We start from the raw sequence: 26090 nt of genomic DNA on the forward strand, positions 1-26090 counted from the left end.
GTTCCCAATTCTTGTCCCTTCACTCTCTTTGGTCAAATCCAGGTTTTTTTAGGAAGATGGAAAAACTGGAGATTAAACTGATGGAGCTGATAGACAAGAAAAGACAGATAATGAGATAGATAGAACATCACCAAAGTGACTGCTGAGGAAATGGCATTAAGATAATTTCCTCAAGCTAAAGTAATAAAGATGGGAGAAGTCATGGAAGGGTTTGGAAGTGTATCCACTCAAAGAAATCCTGTTTCTCCAGGAAAGCAGGAGGCTCAATGTTCTATGTGAGCTTCCTGTCCTTTGTATGCTGAAATGTTTTTCTGGGGTTTTTTAAGTAGGTAAGGTCACTTGGGGAAAAGCTCCCGTTTATAGAATGCTTTTCAACTGCATTAATGTTGTGAGGAAACTGCAGCAGGATCCTCCTTTTAGGGAGGAAGCTGTTGGAAGTTATTCAAATGACTTGCCTAAGACAATATAGTTCAGGTGAGATTCAAACCCAGAGCTTCTGAGGCTTCCAGAGACATTTGAAAACAGATGAAACTACAATTGAGGGAATAGTAAATAAGTGAATAAATGAACTAAAAAACTTGAAGCAACTATGTAGGAAGCACTATACATAGCACCTTCAAGGAGCTTATGCTCTTGACCAAATAGCAAGTATTTATTAAGCACTTAAATGTCCCACAAACTGTCGGGGCTGGGGATGCAGAGATAGAAGCTGGCCAACACCTGGCTCCTAGAAGGTCTTAGTGATTCATCTGGGTCAGACAAAGTGGCGTGCGATGGGAAGACCGCCTTCCTTGGCCCGTGCTTGCACTGACTCTTGAAAGAAACAATGATCCGATGGGAGCATCCAGTGTGAGGGGCGGACAAGAAATGGACTGGCAAAGCTGAAGCTCTCCAAGAGAATACGGCCCAGGCAGGACACTGGCCCTTGTTCCAAACACCATCACCGCCCTACGTGGGCAACATTATCCTTCCAGCCCTCCTTGACTTCTCCCTCACAACATTTCCCCAACAAAAGTGGGGAGTCGAGTCCTGCTTTTCCAGTCTGATTCCAGCAGCATTTATTAAGGTTTGCAAACCATTTTACAAATACCTGATTTTATTCCTCCTAACTCTGGGAAGTAGGTGCTTTATCCCATCTGCCAGATGAAACATTAACAAGGTCAAGGGAGCTGCCTGGGGTCCCCCAGCTAGTGCCGCCCTGCTCAACAGCCTCTCCCCCGCGTCAGCTCCTTTCAAGGCCCCCCGGACTACTGCAGGCCTCCTCCGCGGCTGCTTTTCTCATTCTTTCCCCTTCCTAAAGCACAGGCTTTGCTATAGCCTGTTCAATAAGCCCCAATAATCCCATTAGATGCTCCAAGATCCAGCAAAACATTCTGATGATGTCAGGGTGGCAGTTTCTAGTTTGAAATAAACCGGGTGAGTTCATGGTGGCCATTCTCTGGTAAATATGAAACAGATCTGGGAGCAATTGAGTTCCGGGGATTTGAAAGAACCCATTAGATGCCCCAAAGGCCAGTGTCACCTGGCGGGTTAAATCACAGAAGAGGCAGCACACTAGGAGGGAGAAAAGCCATCAAGGCGCGATTTAAGATGGAAAGGAAAACACCGCTAAAGGGAAGGCGCTGTGAGGGAGAGAACGTCCTCCTCCGGACAGGCGGAGGTCGCCAGGAACGCGTCTTTTACAGGGGAATAAAACCGGGGGCTTCTTAAGGGAGGAGTCTGATAGTTTAGGAGGAGGGATCGAGGAGGAGCCCTGGATCAGTGGACCCAGGAAACCTGGTCCCGGACCGCTCTGAAGATGAGCTAATTAATCCCTCAGGTCGTTTAAGGGGCGCAGAGATCGGAGGGGCGGACGGTGAGGCGGAGGAAGCCCTCCCAGTCACACCGCACAAAGCAGACAGACGGGAATGCCTGGTAATAGCGGGGGGGAGGGCTCTTCCAGACAAGGGAAGAGTACGCTCCAAGCCCACCTCGCTGGGGGATGGAGCGCCCTTTACCTGCCTCGCCGTCTCCTCACTTCGCGGTTAGCTCTTAGTCTCCCCCGCCCGGTGTTCGGTCCTCCCGAGGGGGAGAACGGCCTCCACCTGGCTCCCCGGCCTCGCGGAGCTTTCCAAGCTTGGACAAAGGTCACCTTCCAAAAGCCTTCTCTGATCGCGGAGCCCTTCCCACGAGCCGCCACGTGCGGGGCTGGGATCGTCCCCGGGGTGGATGGAGGGCGCCGGCCGCCACCCTCCGAGGGGCGTGCACAGCCGCGAGGGCTCCGCCGGCCACCTCCGAGGCGCGCGCACGCCCGCGCTCGCCGCTCTCCCAGGCGCTCGCGGGTCTCGTTCCGAGTCCACGGCGCCTGCGCGCTGCGGGACCGTCGCAGTTCTCTACCCCGGGCAGCAGGGGGCAGCAGCGCGGAGCAGCGCTCTCCCGAGTGAGGCGGAAACGGCGAGGGTCCCACGCCGGAGGCGGAGCTGCGGAATCGGCCGGTCGCGTCAGAAGCGGCGCCGACGATCCCAACCATGCCGGGGGATCACCGGCGCATCCGCGGGCCCGAGGAGTCGCAGCCGCCCTCGCTGTACGCGCTGCCCGGCCAGGAAGACGACGACGACGAGGGGGAGGCCGGAGCGGCCGGGGCCCGCGACCCCGCGCGGCTGCGGCCGGTGTACGCGCGTGCCGGCCTGCTGAGCCAGGCCAAGGGCTCGGCCTACCTAGAGGCCGGCCGCACCAAGGTGCTGTGTGCTGTGTCCGGGCCGCGGCCGGCCGAGGGCGAGCGCGCGGGGGCGGCGGCGGCCGGCGCGGGCGGCCGCCTGCTGTGCGACTTCCGGCGGGCGCCCTTTTCGGGACCGCGGCGGCGGCGGCCGGGAGGCGCGGGCGGCGGCACGGAGGAGCGCGAGCTGGCGCTGGCGATGCAGGAGGCGCTGGAGCCCGCCGTGCGCCTGGCCCGCTATCCACGCGCGCAGCTCGAGGTGTCGGCGCTGCTCCTGGAGGACGGCGGCTCGGCGCTGGCCGCCGCGCTCACGGCCGCCTCCCTGGCGCTGGCGGACGCGGGCGTCGAGATGTACGACGTGGTGGTGGGCTGCGCGCTGAGCCGCGGCCCGGGCCCGGACGCCGCCTGGCTGCTGGACCCCACGCGCCGCGAGGAGGAGCGCGCCGCCGCCGGCATCACCGTGGCGCTGCTGCCCGTGCTCAACCAGGTGGCGGGCCTGCTGGGCAGCGGCGAGGCGGGCGAGGCGGAGAGCTGGGCGGCCGCCGTGCGCCTGGGCCTCGAGGGCTGCCAGCGCCTCTACCCCGTGCTGCAGCAGTGCCTGCTCCGCGCCGCGCGCCGTCGGGGGGAGGCGGCCGCGCCGGGCCCGGGCCCAGGCCCGACCCCCGCCGCGCCCGGAGCTGCCGATGCTGCTGCTGCTGCTGCTGCTGCTGCTGCCGCGGCCTCCTCCGTCTCCTCCCGGACCCCATCCGAGGCTGATGCTGCTACTGCTGCTGCCAACGCCGACGCCGTGACCCCCGGCCCAGCCGAGGACTTGGAGGCCTGAGTGCCCTCACCTGGAGGGAGGGGACCCATCCTCCTTGCCACTCCATCCTTCCCCCCCCACCAAAGGCAGCTGCCCCTCCCCCCAGGCGATGGACCAATGCCTGTTCAGAAGTGTTCTGGAGCCCCACCCACCCCACCCGTTTCTCTTCTCCCCCTGACCTGCTGCAGCTCCGACCCACTGAAGGTCACCGACGCACCGGTTCGAAGCCCCTCCGGCCCGACCCATCTTTCCTCCCCCAGGCCTGAGGGAGGGGGCACCCGCCGTGATCACTGTCCTCATTCCCAGCGACCCCCATCCCCTGCATCAGCCTCGGGACCCCCACCCTATAAGTGCCTTCCTTGGACAAACTGAGGGGATAGTTGCCTTTGGAGCCATGGAGCCATTTCTGTATATGTTGATTAAAAGATTGTTTTGACATTTGATGAGCTGCTTTCTGTTGCCTCTCGGACCTCTAGTTCTGGGAAATCGGGGGCTTCTTGCCTCTAAACCCCCAGAGCCTGGTGTTGGGACTGGGACAGGCAGGGAAAGGAAGAGGGGCCCCAGAAGCTGGTGCTCTTGTTGGGGAGACCTCGGTGGGGGGGCAGTTTCTGATAAGTGCCTGACCGCCTGCAGGGGCCCGGCCCCTCCCCCTCAAGTGGTCACAATTATTGAAGTTACTGGCAGGTGGGTCTCTGCCACGGAGCTGAAGCGGCCCTGCCAAGAGTGGCTTTATTTGGTCTACTTGGAACCCAAAACATGGAGTTGGGTCAAGGGTGGGATCCTGGTAGTGGCTCCTGAGAGGTGGGTGCCCTACAGAGGCCTGGGTACCAGTGGCTGAGACACAAATCTGTAAGGAATTTAGAGCTGAGCTGCCCAAGGGGGGGGCTCCATCCCCTCAACAAGCAAAGGTGTGGACGTTTTCAGGAGTTCAAGGACCGTCTGGGTGTTTTGGATTGATCTGGAGCCAGGGAGGGCCCAGGCCTGCAACGTGGTTGGGGGAGAGCAGAGAAAGAACTCATCCAAGACCCATTTAACCAGAGAAAAGAAATACAAACTTTTTAATTTTTTTTCCTTTCAACACAATACACTTTTCCAGAGCAGATTTGAAATACACAGTATCATACCAGCAAGAAGACAAGCTAGAAACTGGACATAAGAATGAACTACACTGTTCTGAAAGGACAGCATGGGGGAAGGGGGGACAAGGAAGTAACAGGGCTAACCGGGGCAACATCGACCAAGGACCTGACTTATCTTCTATGGAGCAGAAACGCACCTGTCGGAAACAGAACTCATTTCCCATGCACCACTGTGGGTATGGAATTCTGCAGGGGCTGGGGGAGAAGAAGGGGTCACATGAAGGCTAATAGTGCAAAACATTGAAGCCACAGGGTCCTGGGAAAAGGGGGAACCTTGATGAGCCACCGGGAGCTGAGGCGGCTGCCCTTGGCCTGGCTTGGTAGGGGTTCTCGGGGGACCAGATTAAGCACAGAATGGTATCGATCCCATCTTCCCATGCCGCAGGGATGAGGGGGTACGTGGCCAATGTCTCCCTGACACTGGCTGAGCAGAAGGAGAGCTGGGGGAGCCCTATAAGGAACACTGGGGGTTTCTCTGTTGAATGGCTAATATTGAGAGCACAACTGAGGATGTGTCTGCTGGAGCCAGGAAGAGAGCCAATACTGTTACCATGGACCTACTGCCCAAGAGATGGGGGGCTGGGGTGGTACCAGTTTTACCCCTGGGAATATTTCTTCAAGAAGAAATGTTGAGTGGGTACGCGGTGGGGATGGGGCACTGAAAATCATCACTGAGCGATTTTGGAAGGACTTGGTATGGTTGGCCCAGACGCTTCCCCCAAATGCCCGTCCTGCCAAGCCTTACTACCAAGGGAACCCCTTTTTCATGAGGTGGGGGAAACAGCACAGAGGAAAGGAGGGTGGAGTTTTTTCAAAGGGAAATTCTAGACCTGCTGGATTTTCCTGCCTCCCCAGGCCCGTACTCTAGGCCTGCACCTCAGGGACTTGTGCCCAGCTTCTGGAGGAGAGGCTGGAGGGCAGGTCTCACGTGGCACCGGCTGGGAGGCCGACCCAGGAAGGGCCCCAGTGCTTCTACTGGCTCCCATCAGGGTCCGATGTGTGGTTTTTCATCTGTAGGGGAAAAAGATGTCTTTAGTCCTCCCCAGGAGCTGCTCAAGAGGACCAGAGTCAAGGGCTTGAAGGAGCTATTAGAGGCAAACATGTGGGGGAAGGGGAGGGGATCAAGTCAGCCATGGACTCGTTTTCAAGATCCCCATCAATGGTGGATCTGACTAGAGTTTTTGAAGAGACCACCCTGGTCTTGTGAGCCTCCCTGAAAGTGTGTCCCACAGAAAAATGGAGAACCACAAGAAACTGAACGCGGTGCCAGATGGGGGTCTGTGCCCGAGAACCTCAGCACCCAGGGCCGGGCCAGAGGAGAATACCTCAGTGCAATTTCTTCCTCCCTCCTCACCCCCAAAAAAGAGCTGAGCCAGCTGGGAGGGAGGAAGGATCCCAGCTCCATCTCCCAGCTGAGGACAGTGGGCTCTCAGAACCCAGAGAACATCAACAAGGTGACATGAGGATCCACTAGGAGGGATGAGGAGATTCAGGCCACTTCCAACACATTTGTGATGGAGGGAGCCGTCCGCACCCAGGGAGGTCCACAGAGCCCGAATGTGCCCCACAACACCACCGCTTCACCTGCTTGCTCATTTTTTTCTTTCCCATGGTCTAGTCCCTTTTTGTTCTGATTTCTTTTGCACAACATGGCCAACATGGAGATATGTTTACAAGAACTGCACATATTTAACCCAAATCACAGTCTTGCTAACTCAAAAACTTGGAACGCAAGGTTTCACAAAAAAACGAAGGCTGAAAACTATCTTTACATGTTACTGGAAAAACAAAATACTTGACTTTTTTTTTTTTTTAAAGAGTTCTTCCAGGCTTGGCTTTGAGCACCCCTTTTCCCACCAAGCTGTCTCGGCTCAGAGTCATGAATGATTCCACCTTTTAAATACTAAAGTAATAAAATAAAATAAAAATAAACAAATAAATACTAAAGTAGTCCTGGGGGGGGCTGCCCTGGGAGTTTCAGCCAGACTTTCAAGCCCCTGAAGGAAGGGGTCCAGCACCTAACTTCTTCCTCCCTCTCCCCAACTAATGAGATGCTTCTCCCAATCAGCACAGGGGCAGGAGGCTGGGGGAAGGGGGGCCGGCGCAGACACAGACCCTCACCGCCTCCTCCGTGTCCGTACTCTCCTCAGCACTGTCGGCATCCCGGCGGCTGCGACCTCTGGTCTCTGGGCTCTCTTTGCCCCTGGGCTCCCGCTGGGCCTCCGTGGCTGCACTGGAGGACTCTCCGCCGGCCGAGGCCGCCTTCTTGTCACTGTCTTGGGGTCCTGCACAACAAGAGCCACCCTGAGAGGAAGGCTGGGCCTCCTCAGGGTGCCTGGCCCCGCCCCCACCTCTACCCCTGGGGCCCATGGGCCCCATCTTCACTGTCCCCCAAGGTCACAAACACAGGAGTCCCTGTTCAGTGCGGGAGTATAGAGGATCAGCCCCCTCCCTGTCCCCAAGGAGCTTATTTCGGTCCGACGGCGGCTCTGGCCACTCCAAGTCCATCTAGGGCGGGCCAGCCCCCTCCACATGGCCCTGGCCAAAGTGAACGGGGCATTTCTGGTGAAAAATGGAACCAGTTCTGCCTGAAGCGGGTTCAAGCTGTGAAGAAACGTGAAGAGGGTTGGAGCCGGCTGCCATCTGAGCAGCTGGGCGAGCAGTGTCGGACCGGTGCCAGAAAGCCCAGACGACACACAGAGCTTCTTACCTGGCTGACTCTAGGACCCTGGTCAACTCCCGTCCCCTCTGCCTGCCTCAGTCTGCTCATCTGTAAAATGGGGATAAGGAGGGCCCCTCCTGCCCCAGGCTGTGCAGGGAGAAGGAGCCAGCACCGGTAACACCCTCCCCATTAGCCTGAAGGCGTTCCATGGTCCTGCCGTGCCTGGAGAGCAGCCCCCCGGGGACCTGGCCTCCACACCCCAGGGCCCCGAGGCAGCCTTACCTCCCAGCCGGTCTCGCCGCTGATCCATGCGCTCCAGACTCTCCAGCAGACTGTCCACCTGGGCTTTGATCTGGCTCAGCTCCCCCTTGATCGAGTGCAGCTCCTCAGCTCTTACTGTGCAAGGACAGGGGGATGAGGGGTTCAGGGTCCCAGAGCTCAGCAGCCCGGCTCCTGGGCCGGCCCAGACCGGCGGGAGGGGAAGGCCATCTGGGTCGTGGCTTCCAGCACGCTCCACCCCATCCCCCCGCCTCGTCTCCCCACTCACACTTTGTCCGGACAGGGGGTGGATTGTTGCTTCGTGGGGGGATGTGGGGATTGAGGCCACTCTTGCCCCCTGTTCCCATGTGAGTCCGTCTGCTCTTGACAGGCGCTCGGTTGATAAGTGGGGGGATCCTCTGATACTCATACACCCTAAAAAACAGCGGGGGCACCCTGATGGAGGTCAAGCCTCAGCACAGCCTCAGGACTGGCCCAGTGAGTGCCCCTCCCAGCAGAGCCCCAGGAAGGGGCACTCAAGCCAAGGGGGAAGCACTCACCTGTAGGGGAAGTCTTCCCGATACAGCTCGTAGTTCAGATCACAGTTACTGCTGCAGAGGAAACGGCAAACACCAAGGTCACCATAAGGCCCCAGGGGCTCCCCGAGCCCGGGACCGCAGGCAGGGCAGGGCCCAGCAGATCTGGCCGGAGCCACCCGGCTTCCTCCTGGCCTTCTGGTCCTGGCTGGCCATGGCACCAGCTCTGGTTCAAGTTCTTTCCCATCCCAAAAGGGCGCTTCCTTTCCTCCTCAGCCCCTAGGACAGGAACCCCTTGTTCCTAGTACTCCTGGCCCCTATCACTGTCAGGTTGTTCTCCTCTTTGGGAGGAGCACAGTTGGAGGGAGCAGGCTAACAGGCAAGGAAGGAAGCCCAGGAGAAAGGCCTGCATGTTGGGGTTGGTAAGCAGCAGATACCCCATGATGTGGGGGTCCTAAGACACCAAAGAGAACCAAGAACAAGAGCCGAGGGAGCACAGCAGCTAAGGGACGAGACGGCCCAAGGCCAAGGCTCCCCCAAGATGGAAGGAAAGACCTGGGAGCACAGGAGGCACCAACATCCCAATCTTAGCTGAGGGAGAGCCCCTTGTGCCCCAGGAGTGGGCTCTCCTTTACCACCCACGGTCACAGTCTGAGCTGCTGACTCTTGGCTGACAAAGCTACTGCTACAGAGCCGGAGCCCACGCAGAACCAGCCCAACGGTACTCTGTGGACGAGTGTAGGAAGTACAGAGAAACTGAAAAGAGCTTTAAAAAGCAATGAAAAGTGGAAAAAAGCAGAAACAAACAGATAAAAGGGGAAAAGCAGGGAAAAGCTGGAAGTATCTGGGACTTTAGGAACAGACGTGGACTAGCTTACATGGAAGCCGTTATCCTATAAATGTCACTGTCTGTCTGCTCCCGTTTCTAGTTCAGAGAGTAGCTGGGGGAGGGGGGGAAGAAGGGCTGGGAGCAAGGCCTATAAGATTCAAGTCCAGCCTCAAGACTTGTTTCCTCATCTGTAAAATGAGCTGGAGGAGGAAACGGCAAGCCCCTCCAAGAAAACCCCAAGTGGCCAGGAATCGAACCCCAGCAGCCTCCAGACCAGGCCTGAGCAGAACTGGTGCCCCCTTCTGGTCCCCACTGCAGCAGCAGGGGCCAGCCCTGGCCCCTCCCCCCCTCCTGCCCATGTGGCTGCAGACCCACAGGTGGACAGCAGGGGGCCTCAGGCACACTACTTGGGCAGCTGTGAGCCAAGTCTTCCACAGCTAGTGTATTGGTGGTTCAGTGGTAGAGTTCTAGCCTGCCACATGGGAGGCCCGGGTTTGATTCCTGGCCAATGCAGGACCTTCAAGCCTTTTAGGGGTTTTCCTCACTCCACACCAGCAGATTCTAAATTTAGTCCCTGGAGTTTAAGGTAAAAGCATCATTCCCTTAACTGGGCCCAGGGACTTCCATGAGCTGCCCCAAAGACTGAGAAGAGGGATGCCCAAAGTAGTCAGCTCTACCCTGTGGGCAGAACCCCCTCCTCCTTTGTGTCTTCGCCCTTGCCTCTCTCTATTCAGCAAAGCCCCACCCAGGACCCACCGACCCTCCCTCCTACTGTGAGCTAAGCTCCCTAGGGACACAAAAAGAGGCAAAAGACAGCTTCTGCCCCTAGGAGCTCACAGTCTAATGGGGAGACAAACTTCGCACAGGGAAATGAGGAAATCAGTAACAGAGGGAAGCCCTGGCATTAAGCATGGCTGGGAAAAGTTTTCTGTAAAAGCAAGCTGGAGCTTGAAGGAAGCCAGGGAAGTGCAGAGGGGGAGAGCAGTCTGTCTGGAGGAGACTCAGCCAGGAGGCCAGCACCACTATCGGGAAGAACATAGAGGCAGGAGGGGACTGAGATAGAGAAAAGGGGCCTCTGGAGTTTGCTGAGGTGACATGGGCAGACCTGCACTTTCGGAAAACACTTTGGCTGACAGGAGGAGCAGTTGCTGGGATGATGACCCTCCCCAAATGTATCTTCTTTCCAGACACTGCCAGCCCCAGCACAGGCCCTGGTCCATCCCAGAAGAGGTCTGAGTTCCAATTCAACAGACGAGATCAACACTTCTCTGATGTGAATCTAGAGACCTGATCTGATGTGGAAGAATGTGGATCACATTCTTCATGATTCTGAACCTACTGCATCTACTATAGGGCTGCTGGTTTCCCACAAAAAAAAAAAAGGAGAAATGTGGATATGTGAGCAATCTCTTGGCCAAGTCCATCTTTCCCTGACCCTTCAATCATCTCATTCCCTCTGCCCCTTTAATCCTAGATTGATAAAGACTATAAGCTCCATAAAGAAGGATCATAACTTTCCTAAAATTTGAATCTCCCCCAACGTTACAATGCCCAAACACAGCGGGGACTTAATGGTAGCTAAATCAGAGAGAATGCCAAGTGGTCTTCACCAATTCGAGATGGAAAGTCTTGCAGAGATCTCTCCCATTGTCAGGTTCCTCCCCCGCCCGCTGGACAGAAAGCCCAGCACACCTTTATCACCACAAAATCTGGACTGTACCTCCTCACAGTCACCTTCATTCTCTATTCCTTCTTTCTGCTGATCTGATCCCACCCCACAAGGAGACCAGTGAAGGCTCAAGCCAAGAGAGCTTTAAGGAGAACACCTTGAAGGATGGTGTGGAGAATAACCCAAATAAACAGAAGGACAGGAGAAATGATGGGGAGTGGGGAGGTGTGGTCAATGAAGAATGGCAGACAGCAACACTTAACAGAACAGCTTTTTGGATGTCACTGAGAAGGGACCAATGAAGCAGTATGTCCAGAGCTACCTGGCTGGAGCTGGCCCCAATCACTGATGGAGGAAAGGGGAGCTGCCACAACAGCATTCATGAGACAGAAAGACTTCTCCCTGTCTAGGCCAAAGCACTCCTGACCCATCCCCATGGCAACAAGCCAAGAAATTAGGCCTCTGAGCAGCTCCCTGGGCTGGTTCTCTCTCCTTTTGCTTCCCTCCCCCTTCCTGCTCTCTCTACCCCCATCCCTTTTCTCAGTAGGAGGATGCTCAGCCATGCCCCATGCCAAGCAGGAGACCCGTGAATGCTATGGGTGGTCAGTGGGGTGCAGCAAGCCTGTGCCTACCTTCCTAGGGCAGGCTGGGTCCAGAGGTTATCTCCAGGCCACAACCTTCACAAGCCATTGGTCCCTAATTTTGGCCCAGTTCTGGCCAGCAGACTCCTCTGGGTTCCCGAGAAGCCAGGGTGACAGGGAAGGATTGGTAGAAAGCCCAGTTTGTGCTGCATCGCCCCAGGGAGATTCTGTGCTGGCTCAAGAAGATGGAGTAGGAGCCTCTGGATCCCTGGCTGTCCTAAGTCAAGGGTCCAGACCCAGTGGAATGAGTGGCCCCCCAGCCTCCCCAGCCCCACTCGCTTTGGGCCCCTTGTCCAGCTTGTCCCCAAAGCTCTGAAAGAGACTCACTGGTAGAGGGTAGCGCTGTGCTGTCGCTTCTGGCCAGGCCGGGCCCGGCTCCCTTTGGGGTCTCTGGCCATGTCTAAATCTAAAGAAAAGGAGGGAGAAAAAGCAATTAGAAGCATGAGAAAGCAGGCTAGCTAGCGGGTGGGCAGGGCTATTAAGGAGAGGGGAAGGAGCCCAACAAAGAAACCTTAACTTTAAAAATGCCTAAGGATGCCAGAGGTAGTTGGAGACTTTAGCCCAAAGCTGCCTTGCACCCTCCAGTCCTCCTCGGGGACCCTGGACCAGGGCCATCCTAACCCAAAAGGATTCTTAGGTTCTGGGATCTAAGATCTATAATCGCTTCCACAAGGCCTTGCAGGAAAAGCTGAGTTCAGAAAATAAATTCTTCAGGAGCTACAAAGGGTGTTTCCTCCACAACCTAAAGTCAGGGTCCTGAGGCTCTCCTCTCCCAGGCTCTGGAGCCAAAGGACAGGTGAGAAGTATCATCTAGACCTTTTGTGCTCTGGGGGAGAAAAAGGCAAAGAGGCTCAGGAGCTCCTGGGACCACATCCCTCTCTAAGCAGGATTCTGGGGCAAGTACAAGAGGCCTTGAAACCTCCCACCCCCCAAATGGGCAGAACAGGCCACAACTTGCCAGTGGTTCACTGTGTCCTGTTAGCGGGCGTGAGGCTCAATCAAGTGCTGAAACCCACTGGAGAGTCTCACCAAGTGCATACTGACCCAGACACTAAAGCTTGGGGTTCTGGGGGAGGAGCCAGAGAGAAATTAGAGGAGGATTTAGAACATCTGTTTTTAAACTCTTTCTGATCTTTACTGAAATAAATTCAACAAACTGACAATTCAAATAAAAGTCCCCAATTAATCTGGATTTTTTTTTTTTTTTAAAGATCCACAAGTTCAAAGCTGTAAAGGATATTAAAAGATTATCTAATCCAACTTCACTTTAAGACCGCAAATGGAGACAAGATGCAGCAACTTGTCCAACGTCACAGTTTAGTGACAGAATTGTGACATGTTTGTAATTAATTTTATTTTTTTTAATGCAGAATTCTCTTCATCCCACCTCCACCTTTCTTATCTGTTGAGAAAATAATACAAACAAAATATACAGAAATGGATATCCCAGAAAAAAACCACATCCCCAGGTTGGCCCCCACCTCCCAGCCATCACCTCAGTCAAGAAGTGATAGCAGGCGGCACCGGACACCCTGTGAGGACTCCCCAAGTCTTTACAATGTTGCTCAACCCCTCTCTTAGTCGTTCTCCTGGGCCAGCTCACTTCGCTCCACATCGGTTCATACAAGACTTCTTGGGGTTTCTCAGAAAACGTCCCCTTCATTTCTTACGGTGCAACACACTCCATCACAGTCAAACACCCAGTTGATGGGCATTCCTTTGATCCCAACTCTGCTGCCCCAGAGAACTGCTCCAATGGGCTTTTCTTCTGCCTGTGGTCAGAGCTGTGACTGGAAGCCAGATCTGACTCCAGTTCTCATTACTAGACACCTTAATGTATACTTAAAATCACTTTAAGGAACAGCCATACCAAGAATTATCTTGAAAAGATTAATGGTATGCTGTAAATTGGTTATAAGGAACAGAAAAAACGCTGCCCTGGGTATCCATCAGCCAACAAGCACCTGCTAAACACCATGTCCCAGGCAATCCTAAATTTGGGCTACAACAAATGTTCTCACCCTCAAGGAACATTCTAAGGACAATGATCTCAGAAAGGAGGGGAGGGGGCCTGAGGGTCTGAAGGAAACCAGACAAGTCAGGAGGATGAGGTGGTGAGGAGAGCAAGCATTCTAGGCTTGGAGGAGCCAGGGCAAATCCCCGGAGCCTAGCCCAGCACCTACCAAGGCAAGGAGGCTGGATGCAAGGGCTGCCCAAGAAGCCTATGGAGGTCCCTGCAAAGGGCAGTGGCTGTGGGAGTGAGAAGGGAGCAATGGGGGACGTTTGGAGGGAACCTGAAGTATGCAGGCCCCCAGGCTTCAATGAAGAATGGAACAAGGGGATTGGAGCAGGAGGCTCTCTCTACCTAAGCAGGTCACTAAGAACAACAGATGTGAAGCTTTCTCCGAAAAAGCACAAAGCACTCTGCTTCCCCCACCATTCATCAAGTGCAAGGCACCGCACAAGCAACATCAGCAAGAAAACCGGCAGCCTCGTCCAGAGGGAAGCCTCACAATTTCCAGACACCGATCAAAGACTCTACTCAGTAAACATGGACACGAGTCTTTTTCTAATTTCCTTTTTCGTAGTCACAACAGCCCTGTAAGAGGAGAAGATTCTTCAGTGTCATTTAGGGGAGACACACCCCCCCACCCCCCGTTCAGAGAAGACGGGATTTAGGGGACTAAAGCAGGCAGCACGCCTAAGGATGGGAGCAGCCTCCCCACCGTTCACTGGACCCAAGCATCACATCCTGCATCCCAACACAGAACAGGTGGACGTCATTCAGAGTTCTTTGACCACTATCACTCAGCGATGATGGCATATGGGAACCAAGAACTTCCCAGTGTCCAATCAACATCGGCCTGCTTTGGTCTCCTGACCATACCACTGCCATACTCATTTAGATGCTCATCCTCACAGAACTTATTACAAGAGTCTTTTAACTGGTCTCTAACTCTTAGCTCTGCACTTTCCAATCCAAGCTCCCTTCAATAAGTGAAGCACAGTGGGGCACACGGCTCCTCCACATGAGAGCCCATGTGCAAAGCCAGGTCCTGATTCCAAGGCATACCCTTCTTTGGGGCAAACATAAAAGTGGATTCCAAAGGAAAAGGAAAAACCAGCAGATGGAACTCCAAGCGAGCTGAATTGTTCTACATCTCCTTTTACTTGGTTTTCTGAGGACTCAATTGCAGGCTCTCCAGGCCAGCAGGTCCCCACAAGCGCTGTGCAAAAACAAATGAACCCCCAGTCATGGGGAAAATACCTACCTCCAGAGATGGAAGTGTCCCTGAGCGAACGAGCGAATGAGCAAACGAGCAGGGTCACAGAGAAAGTCCCCAGAGAGCCAACCAACACTGTGTAGCCTCGATATGGGGAGCCACGCCTCTACTGCCCTCCTTTCAAATGCAGGATTCCCCCAACTTGTCTTCACATCTCCCTGGGATTCCTACTTTGTCCCAGATCCTGTCTGTGGCGTGAGGTAAATCTTTTCTAATTTACTTTTTCATAACTCACAACAGCTCTTGAACCTACTCCTAGAGAGAAATTAAGCTAAGGAATCCTCTATTGACCTCCTACACCTGACCTAATGATTTGGTGCTGCTTTGACCAATGAATGAACCAAGAGGGAAAGGAGTGAGAACCAGCCCAGCTGCTGGATGATTAAATTTTTAACTATTGCAACTTAAGACCTGTAGCTCAGATGGACAGGGGTTGCTGTCTTTGCCAGTCAAGGCATCTCCAAGAAAGCCTTTTATAATGGTGACTCCCATCTCCAAATATCTGAACAGCCAACATGGAGAGGAGAGGACAAAATTCTATTTGGGCCAAATTCCAAAAGTGGTCACCTAAAATGCAAGTGTCAAGAGGAGAGTTGAAGCTTATAGAAGGGAAAACATTAAGACTATTTAAAAGTGGAATGTGCTGTCTTGAGAACAGGCTTCAGAAGTTTTTGAGGCTGTATGAGGACCTCTGATTTTATTTTTAAAATTTTTTTTTTATCTCCAAACACATTTCCCTGGTATCAACCACCCAGGGACTCCGTCTAACCAGGGATGTCATTAAAACATGAAGGGCTCTCTACCTTTCTGCCAAAAAGAGGAATACTTCATCCTTTGTTCCCTGGTACCATGAAATCACCGAGTTTAGTTTTTTCTTTTCATAATTAGGGTCATTGTTCTCCTGGCTGCTCTTGTGTAACCACACTGATGGGGGACACACTGATGGGGGCTCAGGACTTACAGAGTGTATGGGACAGCTACTCTTAAGCTCTCAAACCCAAATCAAGACCCTAAGCATGAAAAACCTATGAGATGTAGAGCTAGTGAGCCTGGAGGGGACAAGAGCCCAGAGAGACTGGTAGGGTAGTCATCACCCCTGCTCTGATAATTTGGTATTTGTCTTAAGAGTCAGTTTTTGAAGGAGGGAAATAGCCAGATCTGTGACTTCACTGGTGCAGAAAACTCTTATTAAACCCCCAATGTAGATCAGCAACTGCTCTGTACAGTCTCAGAGAATGAGTTTCCTCCTCTTGCGGCACAATAATCCATTCCATAATTGACAAAACTTGGTTTAATTTTTCCTCAATTCATGTGGACCCACTTGTGTTTCAAGTTTTTTACTACCATAAAAAAAAGTGTTTCTAATATGCACATATATATTGGGGCTTTCTGTGACTGCCTTGATGTGTGACTCCAAAGAGAGATTTGTGGGAGTAAGGATCAAGTTTAGAGCCTTTTCTCACAGAATTTCAAACCATCTTCAAGAACATCGAGCCAATTTACAGCTTCAACATTTGTGTGTCTGATTCCCACAGCCCCTCCAATACTTTCCATCTTTGACAATTTGTTGGGTATGAGACTAAAGCCCCCCAATTCTCCTGATGTGTATTCTTTTAGCGTAATCTAGACTTGATCTCTCATATGACTGATTACTTACAGCTCTTTTGAAAACTACATCTATATCTTATGACCTTATATGTCTGTTTCAAGTAACAGCTGGATAAGAAAGCCATAGATTCCTCTTCTCTCACGTTTTGGAGCTCTCACTTCTGCATGCCCCAGGGCTAGTCCAGCCACAAAGCAGAAAACCCACTGTGTTCCTACTTCCCTTCCTAGCCCGGCCTTGAAAGAATTTCAGAGCACTCTATTCCCAGTCATTCCATCATCTTTTCCTCTTCTGGCTTTCAAAGTTCACTGGTTAAACCCAGCCTCAAACTGTACATCTCAATAGGCCTACCTCAATGATGGCGGTGGGGAAAAAGGGCAAAAGGTAGTGGGACCAAGTTGAGCTTTAGTTCCCTTCTCTCTTCATAGGTGAATATGTCAATTCACATTAGTGCGTGCCTCCCACTTGGCCAAATACTTCCATACCCATGGTCTTCTACGTGATCTTGACCATCCTGTGAAGCCGGCAGCACCCCTTCGCCACGCCATCTCCTCTCTATATCCTATCTAGGGCTTCTCTGTCTTTATGCCTGCTTGTGGTCTTCCACATTAGATAATGATCTCCTTGAGGGCAAGGGCTGTCTCCTGCCTTTTGTACAGGTCAGCCAGGTTGTTGGGAGAGAGCTTTGCCAATCTTAAGAGCACTATGTGAGTGATGTGCCAGCATCCTGCCCACTCTGTGCCAGCCTGTGGCCTCCCTGCTCCCATCCAGCCCCAAGACCAGGAGGCCTTCCTTAACCCCCCCCCCTGACCCTTGGCACTTCAAGGAGGGACAGTCTAGACCAGAGAAGAAAAGGGATGGGACAGGAGGCCCAGGGCAGGTGCACAGAGAGAAACCGCGCTGACTGCCTGGCATCTGGCTGCCTCAGGGACTGATCTGCCCTTCATTTCTTGCCCATCCTTCTGCTGGCTCCGTTGCCTGATCCTGATATGAGCGAGTGAGCAAAAGAGCCTCAATTAACTCAAGTGTGCTCTCAGTTAGCTATGCACTGTGGAGTGGACAGTGTTCTAACCGGAGTAAGGAAGACTTGGATTCAGATTCTAGCTCAGAGAGCCTGATCATGTCCCCAAACTCCTCAGCCTCCATTTCCTCACCTGTAAATGAGGTTGGAGGGAAGGATAAGACCCCCTCCAGCTCTCAGTTTGTGAGTGCAGGCCCTGGGACATGGTGGGATGAATTTGTGACCTTGCCATCTCAAAGATCATCCACCAAGCTGGAGAGAAGCTGGTCACCCCCGAGGAAGTCACACAGGTGACAGACCAAACAATGCTCCCCACTCACCGCCTTCCTCCCGTCAGCCTCACACTTAGGTCTGAACGTCGGGTAGAGATCTGATTTCCACATCTGTCCAGCTCCTCACAAATATCAAGGGGACCATGTTTCAGATGCCTCTGAACTTCCCCAGGCACACTTCAGAGGCTGAAATTAGTAACATTACTAAAGCTGAAGTTAGTAAGGCTCGGTTTTTGGATCACTCTCTGTGATCCCTCTAGGACAAGTATCAGCAAGATGAGGGACGGAGGTCGAGTCCGTAGATTCCCTTCACCAACTCCTCTAGGGAGCCCCCAAAGGACACTGCGGGCCAGGCAGCTCTGACGAACCCCCCCCCAGTGCTCCCAGAGTCACTCACTGATGGGCTTCCTGAGACATGACGGGGGGGCAGGACAGAAATGGGTGAGCAAGGGGACAGACAAAAAGGGCTACAGAGAACCCCTCCTTCTGGCAGGCTGATAAAGGGGGCCCCTTCTCAGCATCATTTAAATAATGTGCATTTCAAGATGAGTGAAAATCTAGTTGTCTCTCCCCAAGTTCTAGAAGGGGGAAGTGGGGGGTGGGAGTGGAGGGGGGACTCCAGATTAAAAACCTCCCCCACTAAGGGTAAAAACTTAAAGAGAAAGCATGGGGTCCAGTGGGATGTGCTTACAAGTGTCTCTGGGGCTAAGCACCAGCCATATTTCTACCTGGAACTTTTTGGCCATTATTCTTCTGATGAATTCAAGGCATGCCACACTAATTTTCACAGTACTGCGATGAAAGGAGGAAAAGCAGTAGCCCCAATGGACAAGTTTTTTACCTCCCAATTTTCCAATGCCCTCAGCCCTGGCAGAAGCTGTGGGCTAGACGGGGAGCCAAGGTAACTGTCATCAGATATTTGAAGGGGGATTAGGTTTGTTCTGCTCTCGAAAGGCAGAGCCAGAACAAAGAGGCAGCTGGCAAAGGGCAAGCTTGGGCCTGAAGCGAGAACCATCCTCCCAAAGAAGGACATCCACCATGCGCCCCTCGGGGAAAGCAAGGAATGGGTGGTTTACAACCCTCCCCGGGCACAGGCCCAGACTCTGGCTGTCTGGGGAAGGACTCTGGGCGTCGGGACTCCCCCGGCCAGGACAGCCCTTCTGGCACCTGCGGTCTGGAGCTCGGTGCCTACACAAGGTGTCCGAGGGGAGCAGGACCAAGTGACCCAGCCGGGACCACAATCTGGGTCAGAGGCAGAATTGGCCCTTAGGCCTTGCTGACCCTACTGCAGCCTTCTGGGAGATTCTGCTACTGCCATCAAAGGAGCACAAGCCCATTAAGATGCTACTTCCCCCTGGGGGGGGGGGGGGAACAAAGCCCTGCATGGAGGTCTCAGAGGGACTGGACAGCCAGGAGCCCAGCCTGGCCGGGCAGCCCCAGGGGAACAAAGAGCCAGCCGCCCCTCCAGCACATGGGCTGGGACTCGGCAGGTGGTCCTCCTCCTGAGGAAGGAGCTCAGCCAGCCAGGCTTCCCGACTGCGCATTGCTAATCCCCACAGACCAGATGGACAACGGCAGAGGAGGGGCCGAGAGGGAGGTGACCAAGATGGGACCAGAGAGGCGGGGCTGGGGGCTGACCCACAATTACACCTTCTAGATGAAAGCGGGCAGAACAGGTGGGGCCCACTTTGGGGCAGAACGCCCCCCCAAAGATTCCCAAATAAAGAACTGCGGCGGTCACAGACAAATGCAGGGGACGCTTCCAGCCTTTAACCCCGGGCTCTGGCCGGCTCCGGGCCCAGGGGCGGCCCGGCCCTGCCCGCCTCACTCACAGGGTCCCTCAAGCCTCGCCCGCTCCTTGTGTCAGCGGAGACGCATGAGGGCCCGTGTGGGGGTGCTCTTGAAAGGAAAGGCACCAACGGCGGAGGGGCGGGCCCGGCGCTGGCTCCGCTGGGTCACGCAGTGGGGCTGGAAGGGACCCTCGGGCACGCCCAAGCCCAGGCCCGGCCCAGTGGACAGTGGGTGACAAAGAAAAAGCGTGGCCGGGTGGCCCTCCCCCCATCGGGCTTTGTACCTGGGGGGCAAGGCCGGCCCACTCCCCTATCCTCTCCTCTGGGGGCTCTGCCGGTCGGGACCCCGGGCTTGGTCCTCCCGGCCTCCCTCCCGGCCCGGCCCATTTTACAGAAGCTGCAGCTCGAGGGCAAGGGGGACTTGGCCAAGGTCACCCTGAACGGTGGCCCCCAACTCGCCCTGCACGTGGGCGATGCACTGACCTCGCAGGTCTTGGCAATGCCCCCCGGCCCCCCGCAGTGCCCGCCGGGATGCCAGGGCTCCTCCCTGACCCAGGCCTCAGTTTTCCCGGGGAGAGGACGAACCTCAAGGAGATCCGGGGGAAGGGGCGGCGGGGTGGGGGAGGGGCGCCGCGGCAGAGCGGGGGGGCGGGGCGGCTCGCCCGGCCCAGCCCGATGGGCCCGGCCCCGCTAACCGCCGCCCCCCAACGGTCCGGGGCAGGGCCTTCGGCCCGCGAACAAAAGGCCCCGCGGAGTTCACGCGTGGGGCGGCCGGGGGGGGGGGAGGGGCGCGGTGTGCGCGCCCGCGAGCTGCGGCCTTCCGTGGGAGGGGGCCGCGCCGCGCGCTCCCGGCTCGCGCCCCCCGCCCGCGCCCACGCGCCCGCCCACGCGCGGCACTCACATCTCCGACACGCTTCTTCGCTGCCGAACAGAGTCATGCCAGCCCGCGGGGGGCCCGCCGGGTGCCAGCGAGGGGCGAAGCCGCCGCCGCCGCTGCTGCTGCCGGCTGTGGCCGTGGCCCGGGGCAGCGGGGGTGCGGCTCTGGGCTCGCTACTGCGCCCTCGGCCCCGGCTCTCAGGCCCAAGCCCAAGCCCCTCGTCCGCCGCCGCCGCCGCCGCCGCCGCCGCCGCGTCCTCCCCGCCGCCGCCGAAGCCCCCCCGGCGGGGCTGAGCGCGGGGCCACTGGAACGTACCAAGTCCCCGGCGGGCGCGGGGGAGTGCGGCGGCGCGGGGCGGGGACACGAGGCGCCCCACCTCGGCCGCGCGCGGGGGGGGCCTCCCGCCGCGGGCCTTCGGGCCCGGGGACATGGGGCAGTCGCCAAGCAGCGCGCAGGGTGGGCGGGGCGGCGGGCGGCCTCCCTCCTCCCCCCTCCTCTTCCCCCCTCTTCGCCTCCCCTCCCCCGCGGCGGCGGCGGCCGAGGCTCGGCCCGAGGGGCGGAGCTCGGGAAGGGGGCGGGGCCAGGCCCAAGCTCCCGGGAAGGGCGGGGCTGCCCGCGAGGAGAGCACGAGCGAGCCGGCGGGCGGGGGCCGAGCGATTCGGTGCCTCCCTCGTGCAGACACCTGCGAGCACTCACCTGTGCGTGCGTGCGTGCTCCGCCGTGCCTCCGGAGAGACCCGCGCGTGCATGCACTTCTGCCTGCTTCCGTGCATCCCGGGCACAAGCGTGCCTATGGAGCTGCCGCACGCGCGAGCGCCGTCTCTGAGCCACGCCGGCTCTCTTCACGCGCGCACATCTGCCCCTTGACGCGACGCCCCCGGGCGCAGATTGCACCGCCGGAATGCACGAGCGGGTCCGCGCTACTAATGGCCAGGCATCCCCTGCCTAGTTCCACCGCGGTGTGCGTGTATAATAAAGAGAACCCGGACAGCGGCCGCGTGGACAGAGCCGCCCCAGCCTGGGGCCCGCCTGTGCCGGAGAATCGGGAGGCCCCGCCGCCGCCACTCCGGGCCTGCTTCCCAACCTAGACGCTGATGAGTCAGAGCGGGCGGCGCGGGGCTCCGCCCCCTTCAGAGGGGCCGGGGGAGCGGGGCGGGCGCGGAACGCTTCTCCGGGCTCGGCAGCTAGCACGCGCACAAGCCGGGACTCTAAGGAAAGGTCAAAATCCGTGACAGAGGAGAGGAAGAAGCGGATAGAACGCGGACGTGCCGAGGAAATAAACTTACCCCCACCCCCACCCCGTCTCTGCGTATCCCCCATCCCCGCTGTCCGGCCGCGGGGGGCGGGGGCCGCCCTGATTAGCGGCATCACTTGGGACAAAGCGGCTCAGGCTCCTGAGGGGGGGGTTCGGAACAATGATGGGCTGAAAAACGGTCTCTCAGCCTCACCTCCCCCCGCTCCCGGGCTTGTTGTGGTTTTTCCTCCGCTTCTCCGGGGGTCGCGTAACCCACGAACGTTTATGAAGCACCTACTATGTGCCGGCGCTCGGCCTCCTCATCGCACGCCCTGGCGCTGGCTCCCGGTGCAGGCGGATGGGAGGCTCCCGCTCGCGAGGAGGGGGCAGCCCGCAGCTTTTCATACGTGTAAACATGGGAACCCATGGAAACTTTGCCTCTGCTGGGGAATGAGGGGGACGTCACCCGTTCAGTGATCGAGACCGGAGGAAGATGGAAAACAAGGGCGGGGGCGGGAAGAATAAATTAAAAGTTACTGGAGCCTGGCAGAAGGAGCCGGGGACCTCCACATCCATCTCCCAGGGCCGCCTCCAGACGAATGCCGACCACCGCCCGGCCGCCTGGGCTCTCCGGGGGGGCAGGGGAGAGAATGGGGGAGGCAGGCAGGTGGATGGGGGCGGGGCGAGAAGGGAGATCAAAAGAGGGGAGGAGAGAAAGTCTCCATCCTTTCACAGACCAGAGATGGTGCGTCAGGGGTTTGTGCTGGCTCTGGGTGGGGGGAGGGGAGAGGTGTTTCGCTGTGACTGACAAAACCTTGAGAAGATGAGACACAGATGGCTCCCAAGGAAAATTCGATGGAAATTTTTTTTTTTTAATTTTCAAAACCTATGCCCGGATAATTAGACAATATTGCCCCTTGCATAGCCTTATGTTTCAGATTTTCCCCTCCTTTTCCCCCCCCCTCCCCTAGAGGGCAAGCAATCGATGGAAATTCTAACAGGATTTGGGAGAAGGGTGAAAGACAGACCAGAATTTTAGCGTCAAGGATTCTCCTTCCCTTCCCCTCCTCTTATTGTAAAAATGAATAATCAGATTTAGAAGGAAGCCCAGAGAAGCAGAACAAACGCTGGAAAGAATATGTAGAAGTTATGTGATCTAAAAAAATAAGCCAGATGAAATGGAAATTCACAATTTTATATAGAATCGTGTTCAGCTATGTCTATAAAAATACTTTTGGGAGTATTTAAGTTCAGATCAAAATTTTTAAACAAGGAATGAGTGATCAAACATGCCAGCAAGAGCTACTGTTGACTGGGTAAATACATTAGGAACGGGAAGGGAGGCTCCCGAAATATGCTCTGAAGCGGCTGCATTTCTGTTAGACTGGGAAAGAGAAAATTATAGCTCAAATTTCAACTCTGGGAAGTGTGTGACCTTGGGGAAATGGTTTAATCTCATCTATAAAATGGAGATCATTACACCATCCCTCATCTCTCTCACAGGATGGGCACGACGCTCGGGCCAAAAGAGAAGCATTTGGAGGAAGGAAGCAGATTTTGGCGACCATCTCATTTCCCTGCTCCCAGCCTCAAAAATTAGAGCTGGGGAAGAGATTGAACTAGATGAACTCTTCCAGCTTGATGAGCTCAGCAGATAATTTGTTGGCTGGTTCATTTACAGCCAGGTGGATAAGTGATGGAGAAAGCAATTCCCAGGGCCATTGCTGGGGTTACTAAGAACGAAATCCTTAGGGCACCTTGAGCCATGCACTTATTCAGGGAGCACTACAATGAGATCCTGGACCCAGCCACCAGCAGGCTCTCCAACTACTTGCCCAAAGGGACCCCCTGCCCCTGACTCTCTTCAGAGATGCCCCTTAAGTCACACAATCTCGACTCTCATTTGCCAGCCAGGCTTTGGAACGAGAGGCAAGAGGCACACCTGGCTGTAGACTAGAAGGAGCATATGTAATTACAGCCGAGAAGGCCCTTTACAGTCACCGAATTTGACCTGCTTCACTCCCCATAACCAATCCATTGTCAGCTAGGTGTCAGGATGCGTATGAAGGATTTTGGACCAGGAAGATCTCGTTTAAATTCTACTTTAGACGCCAGCTAGATCCCAATCTTTGGGATGCCTCAGTTTCCTTTTAGTTCCCAAGGCAATTGTGGAAGTCAGATGAGAGCACTATATTAATGCTAGATAGTATTATAAGTCTTAGGGCTTCTACCTCCACATCCTCTCTAAACTCCTTTTTCTTTCCACTCCCATCCTGTCAGTGTGCCATGGCTTCCTCACTGGTTTCCCCACCTTACTTCTCTCCAGCTCTAATCTATCCTCCCACAAAGCCACCAAAGCAATCTCCTAAAGTGCAGGGTTGACCATATTGCTGCCCTGCTCAATATACAGCAGTGGCTCCCCACTGCTTCTAAAAATCAAAGCTACCTCCTTTATTTAGCATTTAGAGACTTTGACAAGGCTCTAACCTACCTTTCCAGCCTTATTAATCTGCTTTTCACAATTCAAACAAAGGCCTTCCTGCTGCTCTTTTGTTTAAAGACCTTTGTTTAACCTGGACTCTCCTTCCCTTTCAAGTCCAGCCCCTTACCCCCACCCATGTGCTCTAGGTTCTTCAAACAAACTGCTCCAGCAGGCTTTGCTCCAGCTGTCCCCCAGCCCTACCTCCGGCTCCTAGCTTCCCAGGCTTCCTTCAACTAAAATCCCACTCCACAAGAAGTCTTGCCCTTGGTTCCAGGGCCTTCCCTCTGGGGGATCTCCAACTCATCTCCAGATATCTTGCCTGTATATAGATATTAGCCATTGGAATATTGTTCCCATTGAGTGGATGACCATCAGTTGGGGAATGGCTGAATAAGTTGTGTTATATGAAGGTAATGGAGTCTTAGTGTTTTATAAGAAATGATGAAAAGCCTGGAGAGACTGACATGAACTGATACTGAGTGAAGTGAGCAGAGCCAGGAGATCATTGTACACAGCTACCTCAAGATAATGTGATGGATGGGGCTCTTTTCAACCATGAGGTGATTGGAGATAATTCCAATAGACTTGGATGGAGGGAGCCATCTGCATCTAGAGAGAGAACTATGAGACTGAATAGGGATCAGAGCAGGGTATTTTCCCCTTTGTTGTTATTGAAGGTCCTTGGTTTTTTCCCCTTTTCATGGTTTTTTTCCCCCCTTTTGATCTGATTTTTCTTGCTCAAAATGACAAATATGGAAATATGTTTGGAAGAGATGTATATGTTTAATCAGATTGCTTTCTGTCTGGAGAAGGGAGTAGGAGGAAGGGAAAAGAGACAAATTTGGAGCACAAGGACTTGCACATAGTTTATGAATGTTGAAAGCTACCTTTGCATGTATTTGGAAAAATAAAATACTATTCTAAAAAAAAAAAAAAAAGACTTGTTTCCCCACACACACACCCAACCTTCCCCTAGTTAGATTGTGGATTCCTTGATGACCAAAACCTTGTTTTTGCCTTTCTCGCCCAGATGCCTAGCTTCTAGGTATATAGTAGGCACTTCATAAATGCTTGCTGTTCCTCATACATAATATTCTATCATGTCTTTGCACAGGCAGTCTCCTATACTCAATCACTGAATGGGTGGGACCTCAGTCAAACTAAGACCTGTTAAAGATCTTAGCTTAAAAAGACCAAGGTCTCCCATTTCATCCAGGAGCTGATCCATATCTCTGGTCATCCTGATCTGTATCTGGACACTGGACCCAGATGGTTCTGGAAGAGAGGATGATGTGGGTGACCTTGCACAGTCTTCCCTTGATTCATGGCATGTCAAGGAGGTCTCTCCTCCTTCCCCCTCCTGTGGTCCCTAGCTTCACTCAAAGCTCAGTTCATACCACCTGCTCCATGAATTCTCCACCAATTACCTAGCATTATTTTGTCATTGTAATAATAATTATTATATTTATTTTGTTACATATTATGTTTGTTATTTGGAGGCAACATGGTTCCATGTTGCCTCTCCTAGCAGAATTTAGACTCCATGAGGCACCTGGTACCTTTTTTGGTTTTGCCTTTGTGTTTCTAGTCCCTAGAGCCTCTTTCATAGTTTTGGGTTTTTTTTGTTTTTTTGTTTTTTTTTTTTTAATAAAACTTATTGATTAAATGACCTACTCAAAGTCACATAATTTGGGTAGCAGAATCAGAATTAGAATCCAGGTCATAAGCTGCAAACCAAGTGCTCCTTGTATTGCATGATAGGACCTGATTTCAAAGTGCTTTGCTAGCTCAATCCTTTAACCATTCTTCATTATGTTTCTTCAACTGTAAACAACTGAATTAATTGTGTGGATTTCAGTTGAATTAATTGTGTCATCTCTAAGGTCCTTCCTGATTCAAGAGCAAAATCCAAATCTATTAATAGACTTCAGGATGTCTATGAGCTGGGATGGAAAAAATACATCTTTATATCATTTGTTTTCCTTAGAACTCCTGTGTTTTATTTTATGAATGTAAATAGGTGCCTCATTGAGAGAAAGGGGTCCCAAGCTTTACCACAGTGACTGCCCAAGAGGACCATCACACACACACACACACACACACACACATACACACACTCTGCTCCCCTCAACTCCCATCCAGCCCTGTCCCTACGGTTCTCCCTTAACCTCCATGACTCCTTCAGTTGCATGGGCACAGATATGGATGTAGAAGAGATGAAAACACCCCCAATTCAAAGCCAGGGGAAACACTGGTCAATCCTAAATGATTCTGTTCTTCAGGCCAGGAGACAA

At 54.2% G+C, this 26090-nt stretch overlaps 2 protein-coding genes across 9 annotated transcripts; one reads left to right on the plus strand and one right to left on the minus strand.

Annotated features, from left to right (window-relative positions):
• Positions 1 to 1045: 1045 nt before the first annotated feature.
• Positions 1046 to 3651, plus strand: EXOSC6 (exosome component 6). Its single transcript, XM_074285974.1, has one exon. It carries the CDS (start codon positions 2508 to 2510, stop codon positions 3516 to 3518), a length of 1011 nt encoding a protein of 336 aa, XP_074142075.1. The 5' UTR covers positions 1046 to 2507; the 3' UTR covers positions 3519 to 3651.
• Positions 3652 to 4526: 875 nt separating this feature from the next.
• Positions 4527 to 21181, minus strand: LOC141554252 (RNA-binding Raly-like protein). Of its 8 annotated transcripts, none has more exons than XM_074285982.1 (7): positions 20778 to 21181; positions 11559 to 11637; positions 8117 to 8167; positions 7846 to 7991; positions 7581 to 7694; positions 6758 to 6921; positions 4527 to 5647 (listed from the first exon to the last, which is right to left on the minus strand). In XM_074285982.1, the coding sequence occupies exons 1-7, from the start codon at positions 20851 to 20853 to the stop codon at positions 5609 to 5611; spliced, it is 669 nt and encodes a 222-aa protein (XP_074142083.1). In that variant the 5' UTR covers positions 20854 to 21181; the 3' UTR covers positions 4527 to 5608. The 8 variants fall into 8 exon arrangements, with proteins under 8 accessions (XP_074142083.1, XP_074142081.1, XP_074142082.1 ...); XM_074285980.1 differs by having other exon boundaries at positions 6752 to 6921; XM_074285981.1 differs by having other exon boundaries at positions 6752 to 6921; positions 8117 to 8164; positions 20778 to 21159.
• Between the last annotated feature and the right edge of the window lie 4909 nt (positions 21182 to 26090).

Source organism: Sminthopsis crassicaudata, chromosome 2 (genome assembly GCF_048593235.1).
Source record: "Sminthopsis crassicaudata isolate SCR6 chromosome 2, ASM4859323v1, whole genome shotgun sequence".
NCBI classification, from domain to species: domain Eukaryota; kingdom Metazoa; phylum Chordata; class Mammalia; order Dasyuromorphia; family Dasyuridae; genus Sminthopsis; species Sminthopsis crassicaudata.